The 21,555-nt window shown below is 34.1% G+C and overlaps 2 protein-coding genes across 4 annotated transcripts in view; one reads left to right on the forward strand and one right to left on the reverse strand.

Moving 5' to 3' along the window:
- Positions 1-10,483, forward strand: part of Dyrk2 (Dual-specificity tyrosine phosphorylation-regulated kinase 2) — a 59,735-nt gene extending 49,252 nt beyond the window's left edge. For all 3 annotated transcript variants that reach the window (XM_069048664.1, XM_069048663.1, XM_069048662.1), the window contains exons 7-10: positions 6,235-6,406; positions 6,468-6,611; positions 8,937-9,066; positions 9,120-10,483. In XM_069048664.1, coding sequence (XP_068904765.1) covers positions 6,235-6,406; positions 6,468-6,611; positions 8,937-9,066; positions 9,120-9,429 — 756 coding nt within the window. In that variant the 3' untranslated portion in view covers positions 9,430-10,483. The remainder of the gene's footprint in view (positions 1-6,234; positions 6,407-6,467; positions 6,612-8,936; positions 9,067-9,119) is intronic.
- Positions 10,484-10,548: 65 nt separating this feature from the next.
- Positions 10,549-21,541, reverse strand: LOC138131587 (propionyl-CoA carboxylase beta chain, mitochondrial-like). Its single transcript, XM_069048666.1, has 9 exons — positions 21,193-21,541; positions 12,771-12,884; positions 12,440-12,712; positions 12,088-12,207; positions 11,842-12,029; positions 11,377-11,582; positions 11,117-11,325; positions 10,863-11,061; positions 10,549-10,812 (listed from the first exon to the last, which is right to left on the reverse strand). Exons 1-9 carry the CDS (start codon positions 21,322-21,324, stop codon positions 10,691-10,693), a joined length of 1,563 nt encoding a protein of 520 aa, XP_068904767.1. The 5' UTR covers positions 21,325-21,541; the 3' UTR covers positions 10,549-10,690.
- Between the last annotated feature and the right edge of the window lie 14 nt (positions 21,542-21,555).

The following is a 21,555-nucleotide window of genomic DNA, read 5'->3' on the forward strand; positions in this document are numbered from 1 at the left end:
TTAGTTTATTAACGTTTGTTTTCACTTAACGGATGGCGATGTATTTTGCAATATAGGTATCTGTGGGGAGTTGTAGATATAAGTGTACATTAAATACTCCGCACAATAATGATAAAATCTTCCTCCCCGAAGGCACTTTGGTGAGTAAACTCACATGGAGAAGTGTTGTTCAAAATCACGTTCTAGTTCGAAGTGGTTTTAATGGCAACACGGGTGAAAGTAATGGCCTCTGTTAATAATTGATACGAATTCATTAAATTTTAAAACTAATTTGTTTCCTCCATTTATCGGGAGAAACCAGTAAAGGCAAAAATGTAAACAAAGTAACATGAAAGATTGACTTTTTATGAAATCGACGCGCTTTCACGCAAAGCTTTGCGAAACCTTGTTGTGTGAAATTGTTTTTGGGAGTTTTGCTTTGTCGTCACTCCCCGACAACGAATTATTAACGAGCAGTTGAATTGTCAAGCGGTTTTTCACGATGACATTAAAACGGTATCACTCCAGAATCTTCGAAAACTGTTGGGGATCCGCTACAAAGTTTCTGCCACACAACCCCCGAACCTAAGTTGTTCTAAGCTCCGACGAAAAGTACTTTAAAACAACAATCAAACTGTCATCGAACGCTAATTTATATGTGCAATCAATATTTGGAAATCCACGAAATTATGACGAATTTGTGGAAACTCGTCGATAATTTGAAAGTTAGAGCTACATCAAAATAAACATCAATCAGGCAGATAAAAGCTTGAATATATTTTAGGGGAGGCTTAACGATGTTGACAGTGAACCCAACGCACCCTTAAGTTTAGTTTACCTTGTGAATTAATTGCATCATGATGTTATTAGATGAGGTAGACGCAACGCACTGAAGAAAGCTTTATACATTGCGTGCTTTTAGAGTTGATCTCTCTGCCTGCCACTAAATTACGAAATTAATTTCGTCGGTGAATCCCCAAATTAGCATTAGTGTTGGGGATTACAAAGGCTTCATGCGATGGCGGAGACAAGGCGATGACAATGGCGAGACAAGTTCAGTGTTACTTTATTTAGAAGAAAAAATCCAGCAATTTCCGTCAATTTCGTACGCCCACATTAATTTTGATTCAGACTGACGGCTTAATAGATTACTATTCTTCGTAACTTAAAGATGACTTTATTTATATCCAGTCTGTGAGGTTTTTGACCCTGTAAGGCGTATTGTACTTTGATCTTGAAATAAAATATAATGGAATCGTATCGACAGCAAGGCTAAAAAATACAAGTCGGGAATAATATTTATTAATTCTTTTAACCGGTGGCACTAGGAAGTGCAAAAATACTATTCCGTTCAACGTGTTATTAACACACATACACATATACTTCCATGGTGAACTAATTTTGTGTCTTACATTTAAGGTTAACAGATGCGTGTTATGTTGTAGCACCTGCTGTAATTATCGTAGACCGTAATTTTGTTACGAAACTTTAACCACTTGAACGCTTCACACCAAGTGAAATTTTTTGTATGTGTTGAAAACATACTTCTAAAAATGTGAGCAATTCTTGAATTAGACCGTTGTCGGTGCTAGTGTTTCACGCTATGTAATTGTTGTAGAGAACCGTCAATAAAGGGTAAAACTGTAAAATAAAAACAAAACTTTTAAAATAACTCTAAGTTTTTCAATTTAATTGTAAATCTGACGAAAATTGTGGTTTAAAATTCTAAATGAAAAAAATATTTTGGTTTGGTTCTGCATCAGCTGAAAAATAATAGTTATTTGTGTATCGAGGCCAAAAAGTACACCCTTTTCGTCCGAGTTTTCTGGCCGAGGCGCAGCCGAGGCTTGAAATCGGCGAGAACAAAAGGCACTTTTTGGCATAGATGTCCTTTAAATTTTTAAGACGATTGATGAACTACAAAGCAAATTTATTTTGTATCTACCTTTTCCAAATACATAGATACATTTATTACTACATGTTAACAATTTTTTAATAGTATGTATTTTAAAGTGAAACTTTTTATGGGATGGTTTTGAAATTCTGATCGGCAACCTTTTTTGTGTGACGAAAAGTGGTGGGGGTAAACACTGTCGGGTCGAGTGGGAGAAGTGTCTCGCACAACGGTTGCGTCAATATTTCCATCTCACTTAAATGTAAGTTAATCTGTTTGATACGATACAAACATTCCTTAAAATTGTGTATAGGTACTTCTGTCTTTGTCACACTCACGGCATTTACCGATAATGTCCTCTCTTTAATTTGGAGGCTTAAAAATGAACAATGAGTTACGCATTTCAATATTGTTTAGTGTTATCGTTGTTTATAATTTATTTTCTTCATTAAAATATACAATTTTGTTGTGAATAGCTATTTAAAAGTGATTGATGAATAATTACAATGTTTTCCTGTAATACAAAAGTTTCACTTCTATCGTGCATCTTTACGACACATTCTGTTTTTTTTATCAGCTTCCCTACAAAACTAGAAATTTACTATTTGCAATACAATCATAGTCTTATAATCATTACAGCAACTTTTTAACGTTTCTTGGATTCCGCAGAGATTATCATCTTCGGACATTATTCTTTCCTATTCAGAACTGGAATTATCAGTCGACGCATATGCTTAATTTGTTTATATTTAAATTGAAAAAATGTTTACATCCAAAACTTTACTACTGAAATTTTTCCAGATATCATATTTATGTCTACCTTTCTCACCTGCTCGCACTTATGACATGTACCGTTAAAATTTGTTGTGAACCGGAATGCGAATCGCACGGACACTGTACTTGGCAAAGAAAAGTAAAAGTGTAGCACCTAAAACGATAATAATTACTGTGTGAAACAGGAAATTGCAACAGTACACATTAGCTGAGAATTGCAAGTACTAAAGGCAAACCACAAAGGTGTGTTTTACAAAATGAAAAGAAAGAGGGCGAACATGTTGTTTGTCAGAAAATATGTTAAACTTTTTTGCGTAATTTTATCTTGTACTACCGTCTGTGTTGTCTACGACCCTCTACAATTCACAGTGAGATTATCCTCGGATGTAGCCTCGAAAGAGAATTTGAAATTACTGCAGCAAAATTTCCCCACTTTCATGTTGCTCTAAGCCGCATCCGTTAATAGAATTGATTTCAATTTTTGTTCGTGGTTGTTCTCCATACAAATAATTTAGGTAGAAGTTTAACTTCAAACTAGTGTCCACATGGTTGTCTAACATGTTTGTAACAATTAAAATTCTTGTTTCATCAATTATAATTGGTATTTGTCATCCAAGCTTAAGACATCCTTTGACTCATTTTATCAACAAATACATTGTTCATTAAGATAAACACATTTTTAACATAAGCTACATTTCAATAGTTTGTTTGTCAGAAGCGGCTTAAAGAAAAAAATGACCTACAATTTAACCTTGCAGTAAATGATATCCGATATATTATAAAATATGTTAAAATGCGTTAGAAATGTACTTACTTCTTTTATCCACCAAATTCTTATAGATCAACAAGAAAACAAATTATCTTTTGTTTTATCGAAACGTCTGTCTGGCTTAATCGATACTTGCTATGCACAGTCATTTTATTGGTTGTCTACCTCTCGAAAAATCTATCATTAATTAATTATTATTAATAATTTATTATTTATCTTCAATGGTAAAACTTATTTTACCACTTATTTTGGGATAATTGTTGCTTACAATTACAGGAAACATCCGTAAACTTTGCCGAAATCGAAAACTTTTACTCAAGGTTAACATCAACACCGTTGTTGTAAAACCGACGTTTCTTTGATATGTCAGCGAAAAATCTGCTTACCAGTGGCGTCGCATTTGGCAATAAAGCTGGTAAATTACCCATTGTTACGAATATAGAATGTTACTCTTGTTTATTTTATTAATTTTTCCTATTATCAGATAATAATAATAGAGTGCACAATTATTAGGTATAATTCCAACGTCTAAAACTCATGAGGTATGATTTATTAATAAGCAGCGTTTAAGACCACAACTTGTCTACGTCCATGCATTGACCGCTTATTTGCACAGAATTCCACTACGACATGATCGATAATTTGTAACTTCCTGCTCTGATTTGTTTTCTTTTTAATCACTTTGTACATATTTTTTAGTTAAAATAATTTGTTTGATGTATTGGTTTTACAAATTATTTAGAACTCTACATTCATAAATTCGTAATTTATTCAAAACATTTTCAGTTTTACACCCAACATTCACATTACTGACATTTCAAAAATAAATGAACTAACTGCAGCGAAATACTGCGTCAATATCCAGCTTTACATTCCAAATGTATTGTGGGTTGCATTTTCAATTCTGTCGGTCTCATTATTTCTCATAAATCATCTTATATAATTTTGAAACATTTATACATAACTACAAATTTTTTTTCATTGAATAATCTACACTGAATGATTTCAACATCTTTTTTAATTATCTGCTAACATTTTTAAACATATTTACTTCCTGATTAGGATTCCCCCTCGTGAAATTTTAAACAAGAAAATTTTCCCTTATATTTTAATTCGTGTTCTTACGTTCTTTGACATCGCACCCAATTATTTCTAACATCTTGGCATCTCCTCAAAAAAAATTAGAACCTGACATTTAATTTTTTAATTCACTTTTCAAAGAATGAAAATATTTACTCATGGTACATAACGTAGCTAATCTAGTAAAAATACTCGTATGTTATGATGGTAGTACAGTTGAAAATCCTTGAACAGGTCAACTTTGTTTTTAAAAAGTGCATACTCTTCAGTACTTTGCATATATTGACAGCTTGTCATCTCCTAATAATGACGTCATCAATAATTTTTTTAAATAACCCCCATTTTTTTTCTGGTACGCCTTCGTACTAGCTAAACGATCACTGAAAAAAATGGACACCTTACATAACAATTTTTTTGAAAAAATGACGAATTTTACTTCAAAAAATTTAATTTAATTTTTAACTTAAATTTTTTTCAATAGATTTAGTTACAATGGAAGGTTTATTTTAATAGATCAAACAATTTAGAACGATTTTCGGTAGAGAATTCGGAACAAATAAGCCCTGACATTATTGAGCGCAGTGTACAAAGTGTCGGTGAGTACCAAATAGTTGGCGGGAGGCAATTTCAACATTTGCGTTAAATTTTATTGTTAACCTGAGAGGTTTGTTTGATTTTGTTTGAGGTCAATTAAAATTTTTACATTAAAAATTAAGTTAAATTTTTTAAGTAAAATTTGTCATTTTCTCAAAAAAATTGTTATGTAAGGTATCAATTTTTTTCATTAGTCGTTTAAGTACTAAGAAGGTCTACCAGAAAAAGATGAAAAAAGTGAGGGTCGTCATTTAAAAAAATTATTGATGACGTCATTATTAGGAGACGACAAGCTGTCAACTTAAATAACGTACATGCATTTTAAAAAACAAAGTTGACCTCTTCGAGGATTTTTCTCAGAAATTAATACTTACAATTTTATCGAATTTATTCTGAACTTTACGAACGCACTGTATAATTCTACACTAACAATTACGTTAAATTTTAGTTGGTTCTACGACTACAGTAAATCTAACGTTCTAAAATCCTATTGGATCAAATAAGTTAGACACTGGAAAATATTAAAATATAAATCGTGCAACTTGTACTAGTCTGGTCATAAATTTAAAAAAATATTATTTAAATGCCGTGGACTGTAAATCTTCTGCTACAGCGTTGACGGAACCAATTTACAAAGTTTTGTGGAAGTTGCTATGCCGCTGTTGCAGGCAATATCTGCCTGTTAAGCTCCTGGCGTTCGATCATGCTATCGAATAACTTTGCCTGATTGTTGCTATATTAGAGTGGTTAAATCGTTTCCTTCCATTAATTTTTTATGCGTCTGGCATATTAAACAGGGCGAATTATATCTTTGGGTAAATATCAAAAACCAGACATTTATATGTGAAAAAGAGTATAATACGATCTTCAGCTCACTATTCCATACATTTTGATGACGCTTTTCCCCTTACCGAACACAACAAAATGGGGTATAAATTCCAGAAAAAATGAAAAACCGAAGACTCCATGCATAATTCAAGAGCGAAATTAGTATATCACCAGCGAAAGTAAAGTACATTTAGGAAACACACACACATACATACATACATAGGTACATACATACGCACATCCACACACACCGCTTTGCTTTTAGCGCGTTTCTATTTTGTTGGGGTAATAACATTTTTTTATCAATTTTTTACAGGAAAATGTTCTATTAAAGCAAAGGGGAAGCAGTTCGATAAAAGTAATAGACTTCGGAAGTTCATGTTACACAAACCAGCGGGTTTACACTTATATCCAGTCACGTTTCTATCGATCTCCTGAAGTAATACTGGGACTCACTTATGGGACTCCCATCGACATGTGGAGTCTCGGTAAGATTAAAATGTGAACGAAATCAATTAAAACACTTATCGGATTTTCCTCTTGCCACAGGTTGTATATTAGCCGAGCTGTATACCGGCTATCCATTATTCCCCGGTGAAAATGAAGTTGAACAACTTGCGTGTCTCATGGAGGTGTTGGGACCACCACCTGATGAGCTCGTTGCCGCCGCCACCAGGAAACGGTTGTTTTTCGGTAAGTGCACAGCACTTTAGGTAATTAAGTATTTATTCATTTGTTCCGATAGCTGTTTCAAGAACATTTTTTAAAGAGCGTATGAAAGTGGAACAACATTTTTTGTGGCAGAATCATTGTCATTAACTGAAATCAGAAAACTAGTCAAATAACAGTTTAGATTAGACTGAATTCGAAATGAGAAAGTTATAACAAAACTACATTCACAAGAACTCTTAAATCCCATTCAATAAAAGAACAACAAATTTTCAAATTCCTTTCCAAGTCTGTTAAGATGTTTTTCACAGAATTACTGCTATACCGAGTGGAACAAAAGTATCAAATAATCGCTCTAACTTTTTAATTTGAAAAATTATGAAAAACATTTTAATATAAAAATTGTTTGGTTTATTATCATGCATAACGTTCAACAAAAATTGTCAACATTCTTGATATTTCATTTTATTACTTAGTAAGTTAATTTTATCACCATTGTTTTTTTTAATTTTATTCTTTTTCCTCATAATGGCAAAACTGTATTTATGAATACAGAAAGATACGCTTGTTTGAAAATCATACAAAAAATGTATCGGTGCTATTTAAAAAACCAAACTTGGTTGCCATAGCAGCGAAACAAAAGAAGATAGGAACAAACTAGAAAGACCAGATGATGCAGGATATTCAACTTATATATTAAACATTTTTTCATAAATTGTCAAATTAAAAAGTTACAGTTAATATTTGATACTTTTGTTCCATACTGTATATGGTTTCAATGACTAATACACCTTGTATATTAAAAGAAATAATACTTATACAGGGTATTTCACGAGTGATATTGAAAATGCAGCCCACAATACATTTGCAAAGCAAACCTGGATATCGACGCCGACTTGCTTTGCAAATGTATTGTGGGTTGCGTTTTCAATTTTTATTCTATGCTTTTTTAAAGTGAAAAAATACTAGACGGATAGAAATGATCATTCCAATATCACAATTACAAAGGCTTAAACGAGGTCTTAAACCACTAATGAGGGCTTGTTAAAATATGGATACGTCTGTGATCCCAGTAAAATATTGTTGGAGTAGAACTACATGCTCTCGGCCAAACAAAGTTTATCTGTTCTAAAGTCAACTATCAGTGTTATACGCCAGATGTAAACTTTCGGATAAAAAATTAAACAGGCAACATTTCTAGGTGCCCAAAATGATATCTCATTTACGATATTGCACAGAATTTTTATACCCCAGTAACGAGATAGATACGATTCATACAATTAGCAAATATTATTGGTTAATAATAATAGATTTGTTACGAACAACTTAGCTTCCACTGGCACCTTTATATCACAACATTATTAGATTTTTCGTAACCAGTGCATTGTTTCACAAACATATCAGTCGTAAGCTGCAATAATGGCACAACTCAAAAAATCGTTTATTAAGTTTCCCTTTTTATGGAAGCGTAGCATAGAATAATGACTTATTCTTCTGCTATAAGGAAATCCAATATTGAAATAACAGATGTGCCACTGTTGCAACTGGCAATAAAATCGTGTCTTAATAAAGTAAATAAACCAAAAATACGAAATGCTTAAAGATAAAATTGAAAAAAAAACTTGAACATTGTTTAAGTGTCCAAATAGGTTTCTTTGTTTGTAACAATAACGTTTCTGCGTGTTTTCTTCCATTCAGATTCAACTCACGCTGTCGTGAAGAATTGTTACAAATTCCGAATGCCCACATGAATAAAAAATGTGGATTTTATTTCATTGAATATGAAAATAAAATGGAAATCTTATTTTCATCAGATGATGTTGCCCAAACCTGTGAACATTTTAAATCCTTCAGCATATGTTGCAATTTTATTTCTTTCAATATCTTCTCTTTCCATACATACGATAGTAGAGCAAAAGGAACAACAAATAACATCAGATTCTTTAATAATCCTGTAGAGCATTTGTTCCTTATTAATCAAAGAAACATTTCTCAAATGACTAACCAGTTATACAGTTTATACCTATTTAATAAACTATAAATAGAACATGATTTCATAATTTTTTCACTTCATTAAATCAAAAGTGAATGAAGGATTTTTTTCTGTTTAATCCTTCAGGCAAATTAGTTTATTTAATTAATTATGAGACAATTAAAATAAATTTCAGGCAATATTTCCTCATTTTGATAGAAAAAAAAAATATAATGGATTAATTTCTAGACTTATTATAAAGCAAATAATATCATACGAGTTCAAGTGAATGAAAAAACGATTTCGAACTAATTTTTATAAACTGCAGTCGAATGTATGTTTTAAGTGACCTTTTAACATGTTTTATTATTCACCAGACTCCCGAGGGAACCCCAGATGCATCACGAATTCAAAGGGCAGAAAACGTAAGCCAGGATCGAAGAATTTGTCAATAGCTTTACGTTGCGACGATCCTTTATTCATAGACTTCATATCAAGGTGTCTTGAGTAAGTCGCTAGTCTTTATAATGTCGCAATGTTAATAAAATTGAATCGTGTAGGTGGAACGCCAAGAGAAGGATGACGCCCGACGAGGCTTTGCGACACGAATGGATCCTCTCTGGCACTTCTGGATATCAGAAATCCGGAAGTGACTTAAGACACAGCCATTCCGAAGTAAACGTGGGTCACGATAGTCACTCGTCGAGTAGTACTTCCGGTAGCAGTCATTCTCGTATTTATCATAAAAGTGTCGCACCAAAGGGTGATAAAGTCAAGGCCAAAATTTTAGATACTAGATTACATGATAGTACTTGTAAACTAGACTCGAACTTGAACGATTCGGGAACTTTTCTTCCCCCGATTCTTTAGTTAAGATGTCGAGAATTCAATGGGCCAACGATCTCCAATAAGACCAAGTTTTACGGTAGAAGTTAGTAAACTTAGATATTTGTTACCAGAATGTTGGTTGGAACGCATAACAGTTTCATTAATTCGATCGTACGACGTACAGGGTGTAACTTGGCCCGAACGAGAGCCGCACTTGGTGATTTAGGGTAGGAATTCGCCGATGGAATTTTATCGCAGACACTGAAGAGATCGGTTACTGAAACTGCTATCTACAAATGTAGATTTTTAGTACAATCATAAACGTAATGAATATAGAAAACTCTTCTTCTAACTAAGCAAATCTGTTATCAAAATGCTATAACGTTGTTGTGACTGATACATATTGCCTAAATGTATAATAAAAACTTAGTTATACTAAATTGATTAGAATCGAGACATAAATATTGATTGTTACAAGCTTGATATTGTTCCTTATATTATTATACTTTTGATATTCGAGTTTTGCTTGCGATTTCTCTGTTACTACTATCTACTAAAACTTCCACTTTATCGTAATGGAGAGATTGTTACGTTTCCTCAAACAATCTTTGTGAGATCTAGTTAAGATGTTTAATCGTAATTAATTCATGTTTTATTTATAAGATTTTTTTATTTGATTATTTTCTATTTGCGTTTCTGTTACAGTAATAATAACCGCCAACTTATACTTTATTTAATATTATATTTAGAATTGTCGTACTAATGTAATTTAATGTTCTATAAATGAAAGCATGACCTACATACATTGGTCATATATCTGACATTTACTGTAAATTCCCCAATGTGATATATACGGATAATATAATATACAATTAGTAGCCTAACTAGTAGATTCCTGACTAGTTGACCATTTACAAGGTATTTCATAATCAAAGTTAATCCTTTTGGTTGACCACAAAATGTGCACTTTGGTAATTTCATAATGAAATTTTAAATTTTACACTAAACACAGATTTATAAGATTTTCAGTTCGCTTATTCTATGAAAATGTAACATATTGTTGTAAGTTCGTTAAATAAGACTGAAATAACTTGAAGTTGTTTTTTTTTACGTAAACTATTCACTGAAAGAGCATTTCCCTACAACTAAATTATTCGGACATTTTATTTTTCAATACACTACTTTATTGCTGTAATCAAAAATGTTGTAACTACACATTTCTTGATAATAACAAGTCAGATCTAGAACAAGCTTTGGTACAGTTTATTTCCACCCTTTGACTCTTTCAAACCAGTCATTTGCCTTACAGCGGGATATTACCATGTTTGCGAGGTAGATTGGTTAATTTTTTTGTCTCCAGTAGTTTCAGGTCTCGGCAAAGACGCCATCTGGTTGTGCGCGGTTCAATAATATCGTCAATAAAACCTGTAATTTGTGTTTTCACCTGTGGTATAGAGATACAAATATTTGCATACCTCGTTGCGCAGCAGGAATCGGAGTTCCAAACTTCTCCGTGTACTCGTTCACATACTCTGTAACATCAGATTTGTCTTTATGTAAGACAGAGACAGCTCCTCTAGCTCCCATCACGGCGATTTCAGCAGAGGGCCAGGCATAGTTTACGTCTCCTCTTAGATGCTTTGATGACATCACGTCGTAAGCACCACCGTAGGCCTACAAATTCATAATGTCACATCTTTGATGGTGTGAACAACTGACGGAGACTAACTTTTCTCGTAATGACGGTAAGTTTTGGAACTGTAGCTTCAGCGTAAGCAAATAACAATTTAGCTCCGTGTCTAATAATTCCGGAATGTTCCTGGTTTATCCCTGGTAAGAAGCCCGGAACATCGACGAAAGTAATAATGGGGATGTTGAAAGCGTCGCAAAAGCGCACGAATCTGGCAGCTTTTACCGAAGCGTTGATATCCAGACAACCTGAAATGGGTACATTTGCAGTTGCGAAGGAGTTAAATTATTTTAAATTACCGGCGGCGACTTTTGGCTGATTTGCAACGAAACCAACAGATTGGCCGTTCATTCTTCCGAAACCTATTACGATATTTTTAGCGTAATTTGGCATAATTTCAAAAAATTCTCTTTCGTCTACTACACTGAGAACTACATCCAATATATCGTATGCGGCGCTGGTTTCCGTTGGAATTATTTTATCAAGGCCGGGAACATCGACGTCACTGAAATAAAATTTTCTTCGAACTCCTTTCATAAAAAATATGGTGAATGATTTTGTTTTATATGAAAAATATATTGATTTAGAATAAGGAAGCAGATGTATGGCTAGATTTAGAATTTTGAAAATATGAACAGAAATCTCAGCCAAACCTGTAAAAACTTATGCTTTCAGAGTTAGATGAAATATGTACTTTAATTTTTCTTTTGAAAATAAATAAAGAAAAAACTGTTGGAAGCAAACAGATGTAATTGTGCATTTACCATGGATCATCACAAGCTCTGACAGGTGCAGGATGATTGCAAGATTGTGGTAAATACCCTAAAAAATCCCGTAATTGTAAAAGAGCCTCTACGTCATGTTTAAACGATTTATGGGCATTTCCTGAAATAGATGTATGTGTTTCAGCACCACCTAACTCCTCTTGTGAAACGTCTTCATTATTAACTGACTAAAACATACTTAATATTTAAAAAAATGTGTTAAACCTAGACACGAAATTGTAATACTTTAATTACATCTGGGCCCGTAACAAATAAGAAGGATGTCTCTTCAACCATAAAAATAAAATCGGTGAGTGCAGGAGAATAAACAGCTCCACCAGCGCATGGTCCCATAATCATAGATATCTAAAAAAATAAAAACCAGAGCATTATAAACCATAAAAAAAAGAAATAAATTAAAATTAATGAAGTCCATTTTTGAAATTATAAATCCCATAAAAGTCTCATGAAGTGTCCAAATAGAATAAATGTATAAACAGTTATGTACTCTTTTTTTAATTATTAACTATTAATTACAAAATTACATTTCCAAATATTTTTTTTGGGTTTGATTGTATTTATTTGGTCACATCTTTACCTGCGGTATAACTCCTGACGCTAAAACATTTCTCTGAAAAATGTCTGCATAGCCCGCTAGGGAATCTACTCCCTCTTGAATGCGGGCGCCACCGGAATCACTCAGTCCAATCACCGGAGCGCCAACTAACACAGCTTTGTCCATAATTTTACAAATCTTCTGTGCATGAACGGTAGAAAGGCTGCCTCCAAAGACCGTGAAATCTTGACTAAAAATATAAACCGGACGACCGTTAACCAATCCCTGACCTGTTACGACCGAATCACCTGGAAACTTTTCGTTATCAGAAAATGACGAGTCTGTTAATATGTTTTTTCTAATGTTAGAATACCTTTCGCTTGTCTATTCCAAAATTTGAACACGTGTGTTCCACAAACATGTCATATTCAATGAAACTGCCTTCATCCAAAAACAAACTTATACGTTCTCGTGCTGTAAGTTTACCCTTTAAAAATAAAACAATTAAAAAATTAAAACAAAATATCACATCTAACAAGGAGAGGTCGCCAGATGCGACGGATTTTTGAACAAAAAAAAAAATCAGGGTGGTTGCGCCGACTCCCCGTATCAGCAGCCTGAAAGAACACTAAAAGGAAATGCCCGAACGAGAAAAAAGAATGGAAAATTTTGATGCGTTTCTCGCGCCGGTGGGCCGAACGTTCGACGCTCCGGGGTTGAATCTTTTTGTCGGAGTTTTTTTTTTTACTATGTACTGAAAGAAAGAAAACGCATTACTGAAACCTTCTTTGTAATTTTTTTGGTTTTTAATTAAATTTTGTAAATTAGACGACTGGCCCACCATTTTTTTTTCGAGAATTTACGAACGATCGGGCGTTTCCTTTCAGGGTGGTGATATGGGCAGTCGGGGCAACCGCCCTGATTTTTTTAGTTCAAAAGTCGTCGCACATGGTAAGTATTACTTAGAAATTTGTGATGAATACATAGATATACAGTGCGTTCATTAAGTTCGGAATAAATGCGATAAAACTGTAAGCAGGTATTAATTTCTGAGAATATGGTACCAACGTCGAAAACGTCCTGTTTTGGAGCTCCACTCCATTATGCTGTGATCGTTCGTAGATATTTAGACGAAGTTCTTCCTAATCGATGGATTGGAAGAAGAGGTCAAATTGGATGGCCTGCAAGATCTCCGGATCTTACTCCCCTGGACTTTTTTTATGAAAAGAGGACCGACCGTATTAGGCATGAAATTAGGCAAATCACACCGAAAATGTTACAAAACGTGTTAAGTACTATCAATATGCTAAGAAAGAAACGGTACTCATTTTGAACATTCAACTTCAACTTATAAAATTGGTTTTTATTTTTTTAGCATGCAGGCTTTGAAAATATCAGGAAACAAATTGTGTGTTGTAGGTATTCCTTGCAAAGTGGCCTTTCAAACGAGGTGTCACTTGACATACCCTTACACTTGAAAAAAAAGTTAGGGGTGGTTACGCATTTCCGGGAGCAGATATACAAAAACCATATACGCCAAAATGTGGACAAGGAAAAACAATAATTGACCTGTTTCGGGATTTTTTACAAAAACGCCCAACTATAATATGTCCAAGTTACGAATTTTATTCCAGTTAAAGTTTCCATGCTGTATGAGTGAATGCTAATACCAAAGTACGGAAGTATGATTATAAAAGTAAAAAAGTGGCTAAGCCAGGCAGGTGGTCAATCCTAGTCCTAGAATTAAGAGCAATTCGAATGTATCGAAATAATTAATCGTTGTTTGTATTAATGTTATCGTTTTAATTCAATTTTATTACTATCCTGACAAGTAACAAAAGAAAAAAGATTTGCTGCATTTGTTACTCTTATTGTGTTAAGAAAGTAAAAATGTTTAGTTTAAACTGTTTAGTAACAAATACGCAGTTAAGTGCAAATAAAAAAAAATATATTGCTCTTGTCCTAATTCCTAATTTACATTCATAAATTAGAATAAATTGCTACAGTTAACGTTAATGTTCGCTCTCTAAATCTTCTTGGTCAACCTAATTCTTTAAATTACGCAATAAAAATAGCTCGACATTGTGGTAAAAGTTGTAAAGTGGTATGAATAAAAAACGGAATAATTCATACAGTGAATTTTTTATCCATGAACCTTAGAGATTTACATGGTGTAATATACTAGTTTATCTACTTTGCTTTACTAATTCCTGAAATTTCAGCTGTTCAAGTTTTCATATTAGACTAGGGACTTTCGCGTGGGTTGGTAACAGACATTTTTCACAAAAATGTAAGGTTATTTTACTAAATTTACTTCGTAGTTTCCATATACCGGATGTCCCAGAACTGCCGCATGATATTTTAATAGCGTATTCCGGAGTGAAAATTAAGACTAAATTTGAAAGAATAAATGTCGAGGGCCGTAGGGTATTTAAATGGTAAACTATTGAAATTAACCAATCGTGTGAAGCTTTTTTCAACCTGTTTTAAGGTATATTAACTAATTCGACTAGTTGCTAGGAAACAACTTATATTTACATTTTTCAAAATTCTTATAAATGTATTATTATTATTATTATTATGATGCGATCGGGCAAAGGCAATGCCTGTTATGCCCGCGCTAAATCATCCGATGAATAGGGCTGTTTCCCAATTTATAGGCGTCGTAGCTAGATTTAAATGCAATAGTGGACCCAGCAAGAACGATTTTCTCCGGTAGACCATTCCAGTCGTCAAAAACTCTATTTGTAATAAATTTTTGTCTGACAGATGTGCGAAATTTATCTTTCAGTAACTTGAAAGCATGTCCTCTCGTGCGCTTTGAGGTGTCAAGGGGGAACAGATGTTTGATAGGCGAATGAGCACTACGCAGGGCTTGGTAAGTTATTATTAGGTCACCGCGTTTACGTCTCTCAGATAAAGAGCAAGCAAGCCTTTCAGGGTACGGAGGTCTATTTCTACCAAAAGGAATTCTGGTTGTTCTACGTTGAACCGCCTCCAGGCGCAGGGTGGAGGGTGGAGGTCCAGGCACTGTTCGCAAATTCTAACAGAGGCCTCACGTAAGTCTTATAAAGCTTTGAGAAAACCGCTGGACTTGCCTTGGCGAACGCCCTGCTCAGAAGAAAAGCATCGAGTTAGCTTTTTTGGTGACACGCAGAACATGATCCGTCCAGGAAAGATCGTTGGTGATAAGAACACCCAGATCAACGCGCCAGAGTCAGTACTTCTCAATCTCATGTTCCCGAGTGAATACGCATGTCCTGGATTCTTCTACCAACGTGCAGGACGGTACACTTGTCCACGTTTAAAGGTAGTAACCAGTCAAGGGACCATTTGTAAATGGCGTGAAGATCTTGCGTTAGCCTCTGAATATTATCACAACTGTTGTACAATTTGATGTCATCGGCATACATGGCAAAGGGCGATGTTAAGATATCTTTAATATCAGCAATGTAAACTATAAAAAGTAAAGGGCCAAGCACGGAGCCCTGAGACACCCCACTCAGAACATCAACAGACCTACTAAGCGCGCCACCAATTCTAACTCGAAAAGTTCGATCACTCAAGAACGAGTCAATCCACCGAAGCAGATGACCCTGAATACCTAGATAACTTAGCTTGAGTAAAAGACGGCATTTTGGAACCCTGTCGAACGCTTTGGAGAAGTCAAGATACACCACATCAAATGGTCGTTCAGAATCAAGACTTCTAGTCCATTCGGACATACAACACATTAGATTGGATTGAACAGATTTCCCCGGCAAGAACCCGTGCTGCTCAGACGGAATAAGGTGGTGATCTGAGTGAAACTTAATTACTTGGTTGTACATTACTGACTCCATGACCTTGACCACAAGAGATGTTAGGCTAATAGGTCTGTAATTAGAGGCGTCAAATTTGTCGCCTTTTTTAAAAATGGGGCGTACAATCGCTGTTTTCCAGTCAGGGAGAATACAGCCATTAAGAAAATTGGCATAGACTTCACCATTTAATCTTGGAGGAAATTCAAACGGACCAACCTGAAATTCTACAGTCGTTGTTTGTTTATCAACACTTGTTAATGAATCTCCTAAAATCCCATCCCACAGATTGATGCTAAACCGATGTTGAAATGCATTAAAATGAATTGCAGTGGATTTTCGTCTGCCCATACATGATAATTATGAATGTTAAATGTTCCATTCCTTGAGAAAAAACATTCATCCGTAAATAAAATACTTTTTACAAAGTTGGGATTTGCTTCATGTTGTTGCAGTAACTATTCACAGGACTGCACTCTGAGAGGAAGATCTTCAGGCAAGAGATTTTGTACACGCGTATAATGATAAGCGTGTTGTCGATTATCCTTTAGAATCCGCTGTGTTGTGCTTTTTGAAATATCAAACATACTAGCGACGCTTCTAATACTTAACGTTCCGCCTTCTTCAAAAGCCTGAAGAACAGCCTCTTCATTTTGTGGAGTGCGAGCCTCTCGTGTAACACCACCAACTCCTTCAGTTTGAGGTACTAAATTCCCCGTATTTCTAGCGCGATTCACCAAACACAAAAATACATTTGCAGTTGGATGTTCTCGAAGAGGAAAACGTGCAGCGTAAGCTTCTACGGCTGCGTAAGCACTTTCACCACATGCTCCATAAACTATGAGCATATCATAGTACTCTGCAGCGGTAAACATTTTCAAAACTGTTCACTTTTCGATTTTAAGAAAAAATTACCTATACTGTCAAAATGACGTTAAGAAATGTCACAATGTATTTATTATGCGATTACAGCGAACCAAATAATTCAAAGAATTTTATTGTATTATGAAAATCCATGGAAATGAAATAAAGTAATGAGCTTACCTAATAAAGTAATTAACAAAGGTCTTATGATTGGTCAGCGAAAATCGCTTACGGTATAGATACTATTGGACCCTCGACATTTTTTCTTTCAATTTTAGTCTTGATTTTCACTCCAAAATACGCTATTAAAATATCATGCGGCAGTTCTGGGACACCCGGTATTTAATATACAGGGTGTTTTCGAAGTTGAGGCGTTGCTTCTAACACGAGATACTATACATTATTTTTAAGAATTTTAGCGTAAATATTCTTAGTAAAATGTTTGTATTAACGGAGATAATTGATTGTATATTTTTATTGTTTTCTAAAACTTTGAGTCCGGTCCTGTCTATTTCTCCGTTGTACTAGATTAATAACACATTTTACTAAGGTGACTTTGGCTAAAACTCTTTAGAACAACGCATACTATCACATGTTGAAAGGAACACCTCAACTTCGAAAACATTCTGTATATGGTAGTTTCACTGGTTACCTTGACGCCTGACGTTAAACGGCTGATTTTTCCAATATAACAAAAGCTAAAAGTTACCAAAAACAGTTTAATAATATACATATTCGTATGAAGAAAAATACAATTAAAATTCGAAATTCTCAAAATAATTATGGTACATAAATTAAATGTTTTTAATTTGTTGTAGCCAATTTAGGGCGTCTTCGGTAAGTAGATGTAGTTTGGAGAAACCTTGCTGGAATTTAGTAAGGGGACATTCTTCCACAATGTGTTGGATGGTTTCTTTTTCTGCACCGCATTCACAAGACAAGAAGGGTTTTCACGAATGTTCCAGTGAAACAGCATATTATTGCATTTGCCATGGCCGGTTCTAAAACGATTTAATTTACACCAGATTTTCCTGGGTAGGTCAAATCCCGGAATTTGTTTTGTAGGATCCTCAATTAGACTTTTATTAAAAATATCTACGTCTTGCCAGGCTGCTTTCCAATAGTCAGATTTGGAAAATGGTTGCATGAGAAATTCTTCTTTCCAAAGTGGTTTACGCGATTTTAATCTAAAGGGTGGTAAATTTGCCATGTCTTGTGTTATGGAGTACATGTTTGGTGAATTTTGAAATTTATCCCAAATTCGTTTTGTGACGTATTTTCTTCTAATATCGTACGGAATAATGTGCGCTAAGACATGTATGTAGCCATGGTGTTGGTGTTGGAGTAGATTTTAAAGTACCCGTTATTATTCGAAGTGTGGTATTCAATTGAGCATCTATTTTGTTCACGTGTGCACTGTTCTTCCAGACAGGGCAACAATATTCTGCCGTAGAATACACTAGAGCTAGTCCTGTGACACGTAAGGTGTGTGCATTCGCTCCCCAACTTGTGCCTGCGAGTTTATGTATAATGTTGTTTCTCGTTTTCAGTTTTTGTCGTAACTTTTCGATGTGTAGTTTGAAGGTTAAAGATGAATCCAGAGTTACTCCTAGATATGTCAGGGAATAATTATGCTTATTTAATTGTAGTTTCATTGAAGACTACTTTCAGTTTTCTATTTTTCTGGTTGTTTACGAGGTGGAAACAGCAAACTTCTGTCTTTTGAGGATTAAATGAGGTATTAAATGGTCTGACAGTCCGTTCTCTACATTTTCAAAATTCTGATGTTGGTAAGCCATTGCCAGGTCATCAGCATAGATGAATTTTAATAATTATTAAACTGTTTTCGATATAATAATGAGCCCATTTGTAACGCAAAGTAGATAATAGTATATTATGATACGAGTCTTATAAGAAGCATTTTATCGCACGCACGGTTTTAGAGCACGACGAGCGTAGCGAGGAGTGCCCTAAAGGAGTAAGTGCGATAAAATGCCTTATAAACGAGATGTCATACAGTATTTTTTCTACTTTGCCACTTTTTTAATGAAAAAAAATAATTTAAAAATTAAAACCGTTAAAGTTGAAGCAAAACGCAAAACAGTATCGTAATAGCATCATTACGAACGCAAAGTAGAAAAACTTTATTTCGTGTTTCTACTGCTAATTTCAAAATCATTTTTCGCACACTTTTATCTTACTTAATTTTTTACAGGTTCTGGTGTTTTTTTTCCAAGAAACACAGACATAATAACCCCAAAAGGTGAATGTATGGGGAGGAATTTTGGGATTCCATATTACTGATTCGAGACCTATTATTAGGTTACTGTTTTAGCGGCTTTTGGCAAACAGTTTGAGCATTTAAAATATTTATCCATCTCCTTAGTTTAATATTTATAATTTAGATTGTCAATATTTCATTAAATAAAATTGTTGTCGTTCGGATTGAGAAATCTTTTAATAATAGGTTTTTAGATTTTAGAGCTTCCTAATTTATTTCAATGTCCGTGGAGTGGACACAGCCTACTAACTTCAATGAAATTTGAAAATGGGTTAATAATTAAATTATTTTATTAATTATATTAAAAAAAAACTATCAGAAGTTGTAAGAAATTAAGTAAGCTAAAAGTAGGGGAAAAATTATTTTAAAATTAGCAGTAGAAAAACCATTAACGTGAAATAAAGTTTATATCATGTAAGTCCATGGATTTTGTAAATCCCTATGGTTGATTGATGCAAAAAATTCACTGTATAATTTAATAATTATTTACATCTTATCTTTATCTTTGATACTAAAGACAAAAAAAGCTTTCATTCTGCAAGGTGGCAAAGGGACTACAACCCCGATTTGTGTTTTGTGACTAAAAATAATAATGACGAACGATCACGTTGTGTGCTAAATGACTTTCCCGATAGCCAGCATAAGCCAGTATTAATACAGATCCCGTTATCCCACACTATCCAAAAACCACGTTGGACTGACTGGAAAACATTTCAAAATCAAGTAGAACAAACCGCTCGTTGGATCCCACCAACCCGCAACAATTATCAAAGATTCGTAGGAGCGATTAAAAGTGCTGCTAAAAAGTCCATTCCAAGAGGCTTCCGGAAAGAATTTACCACATGTTGGTGCAATATTACTAATAATCTGTTTGAAAAATTTCAAAAAAGCCCAAATCCAGACACCGCGAATGAATTATCAAAATCACTGAATAATCCAAGAAAAGAAAAATGGAATAAACTTATGGAAAACATGAACTTTACTCATTCTAGTCGCAGTTATTAGTTTTTACTTCGAAAACTAGGAGCGGCTAATGAAACTACTAGATCCAAATCTACTATCAGTCCAAATTCGGTTGCTTCTCGTTTGGTTAACGTTTCAAATTCTATTAAATTAATTAAAAGGGAAATTAGAAATATGAAGCGGAAATTGCATAAACAAAGAAATTCAGCCTTAACATCGGAAATACAATCTCGTCCATTTAGCGTAGAAGAGATGCAAGAAGTTATTGCGATACAAAAGCCCGGAAAACCAGGTAATGAAGCTTCGAATTATAGACCAATCTCTCTGCTCAGCGTGTGTCATAAATTTTTTGAAAAGCTTATCTACAATAGAATTTTACCAATTATAGAAGAAAATCTTCCAATAGAGCAATCAGATATACGGATTCAAATCCATGGATGACTCGATTACAAATAAATTTGATCGCTCGATACTTGTGATACACTGTTGTTTTCAGAATAAAAATCTCTATCAGAATTTCAAAAAAAAAGTATGTGTTCTCATTTGAAAAATTTTTTTTTGACAGTTTAAACTATACGTAAATTTAGTAGGCCAACTTGTGCCCTATTCACAACTATTTAATTTGGTGCATAGATAACTAAAATCGTCCGATAAATAAGGGAGCTATGGACTCGTCTTCTTTTTTAAGGACACCTGTACCTATACAGGATGATTTACGAGGAATAATGAGCCTGATGGAATAGAAAATGCAACCCGCAATTCATCAGGAGAAAAACCCGGACATTTACCGCTTCGATGTCCGGCTTTTTGTTCCAATGTATCTAGCTATGTCTGTTTTATTGTTTGTTTACTTAAGTTAAACCACGGTTAAACAAACATCTACTAACCTTTTCGTGTTGTATCTTAATCTTTTCTTGTCCACCCCCCAAAAGACTTTGACTTCTAATTTCCTTAATTTTTTGAGTCACTTTATTTGTTTTAACAGCTGTGCTAAATCTTCTTAAAATGCTTCTAAACATATTTCACTTTTTGTTATTTAGATGAAAGCAATAGAAAAAATTCTGAATTCCACTGAAATTTCCCAATATCCAGATAATCAATATTCACGAAACATCACGAGTACTCGTTGCGATAAGACAACTGGTTGCAGTTGTACATGAAATGTGAATAGATACATGATATTTGACAGTTAATATACATTAGTTAATTAATACAAAAATGTCCATATTTTTAATGAGTATATTATCGTC

This window comes from Tenebrio molitor, chromosome 5 (assembly GCF_963966145.1).
Source record: "Tenebrio molitor chromosome 5, icTenMoli1.1, whole genome shotgun sequence".
NCBI lineage: Eukaryota > Metazoa > Arthropoda > Insecta > Coleoptera > Tenebrionidae > Tenebrio > Tenebrio molitor.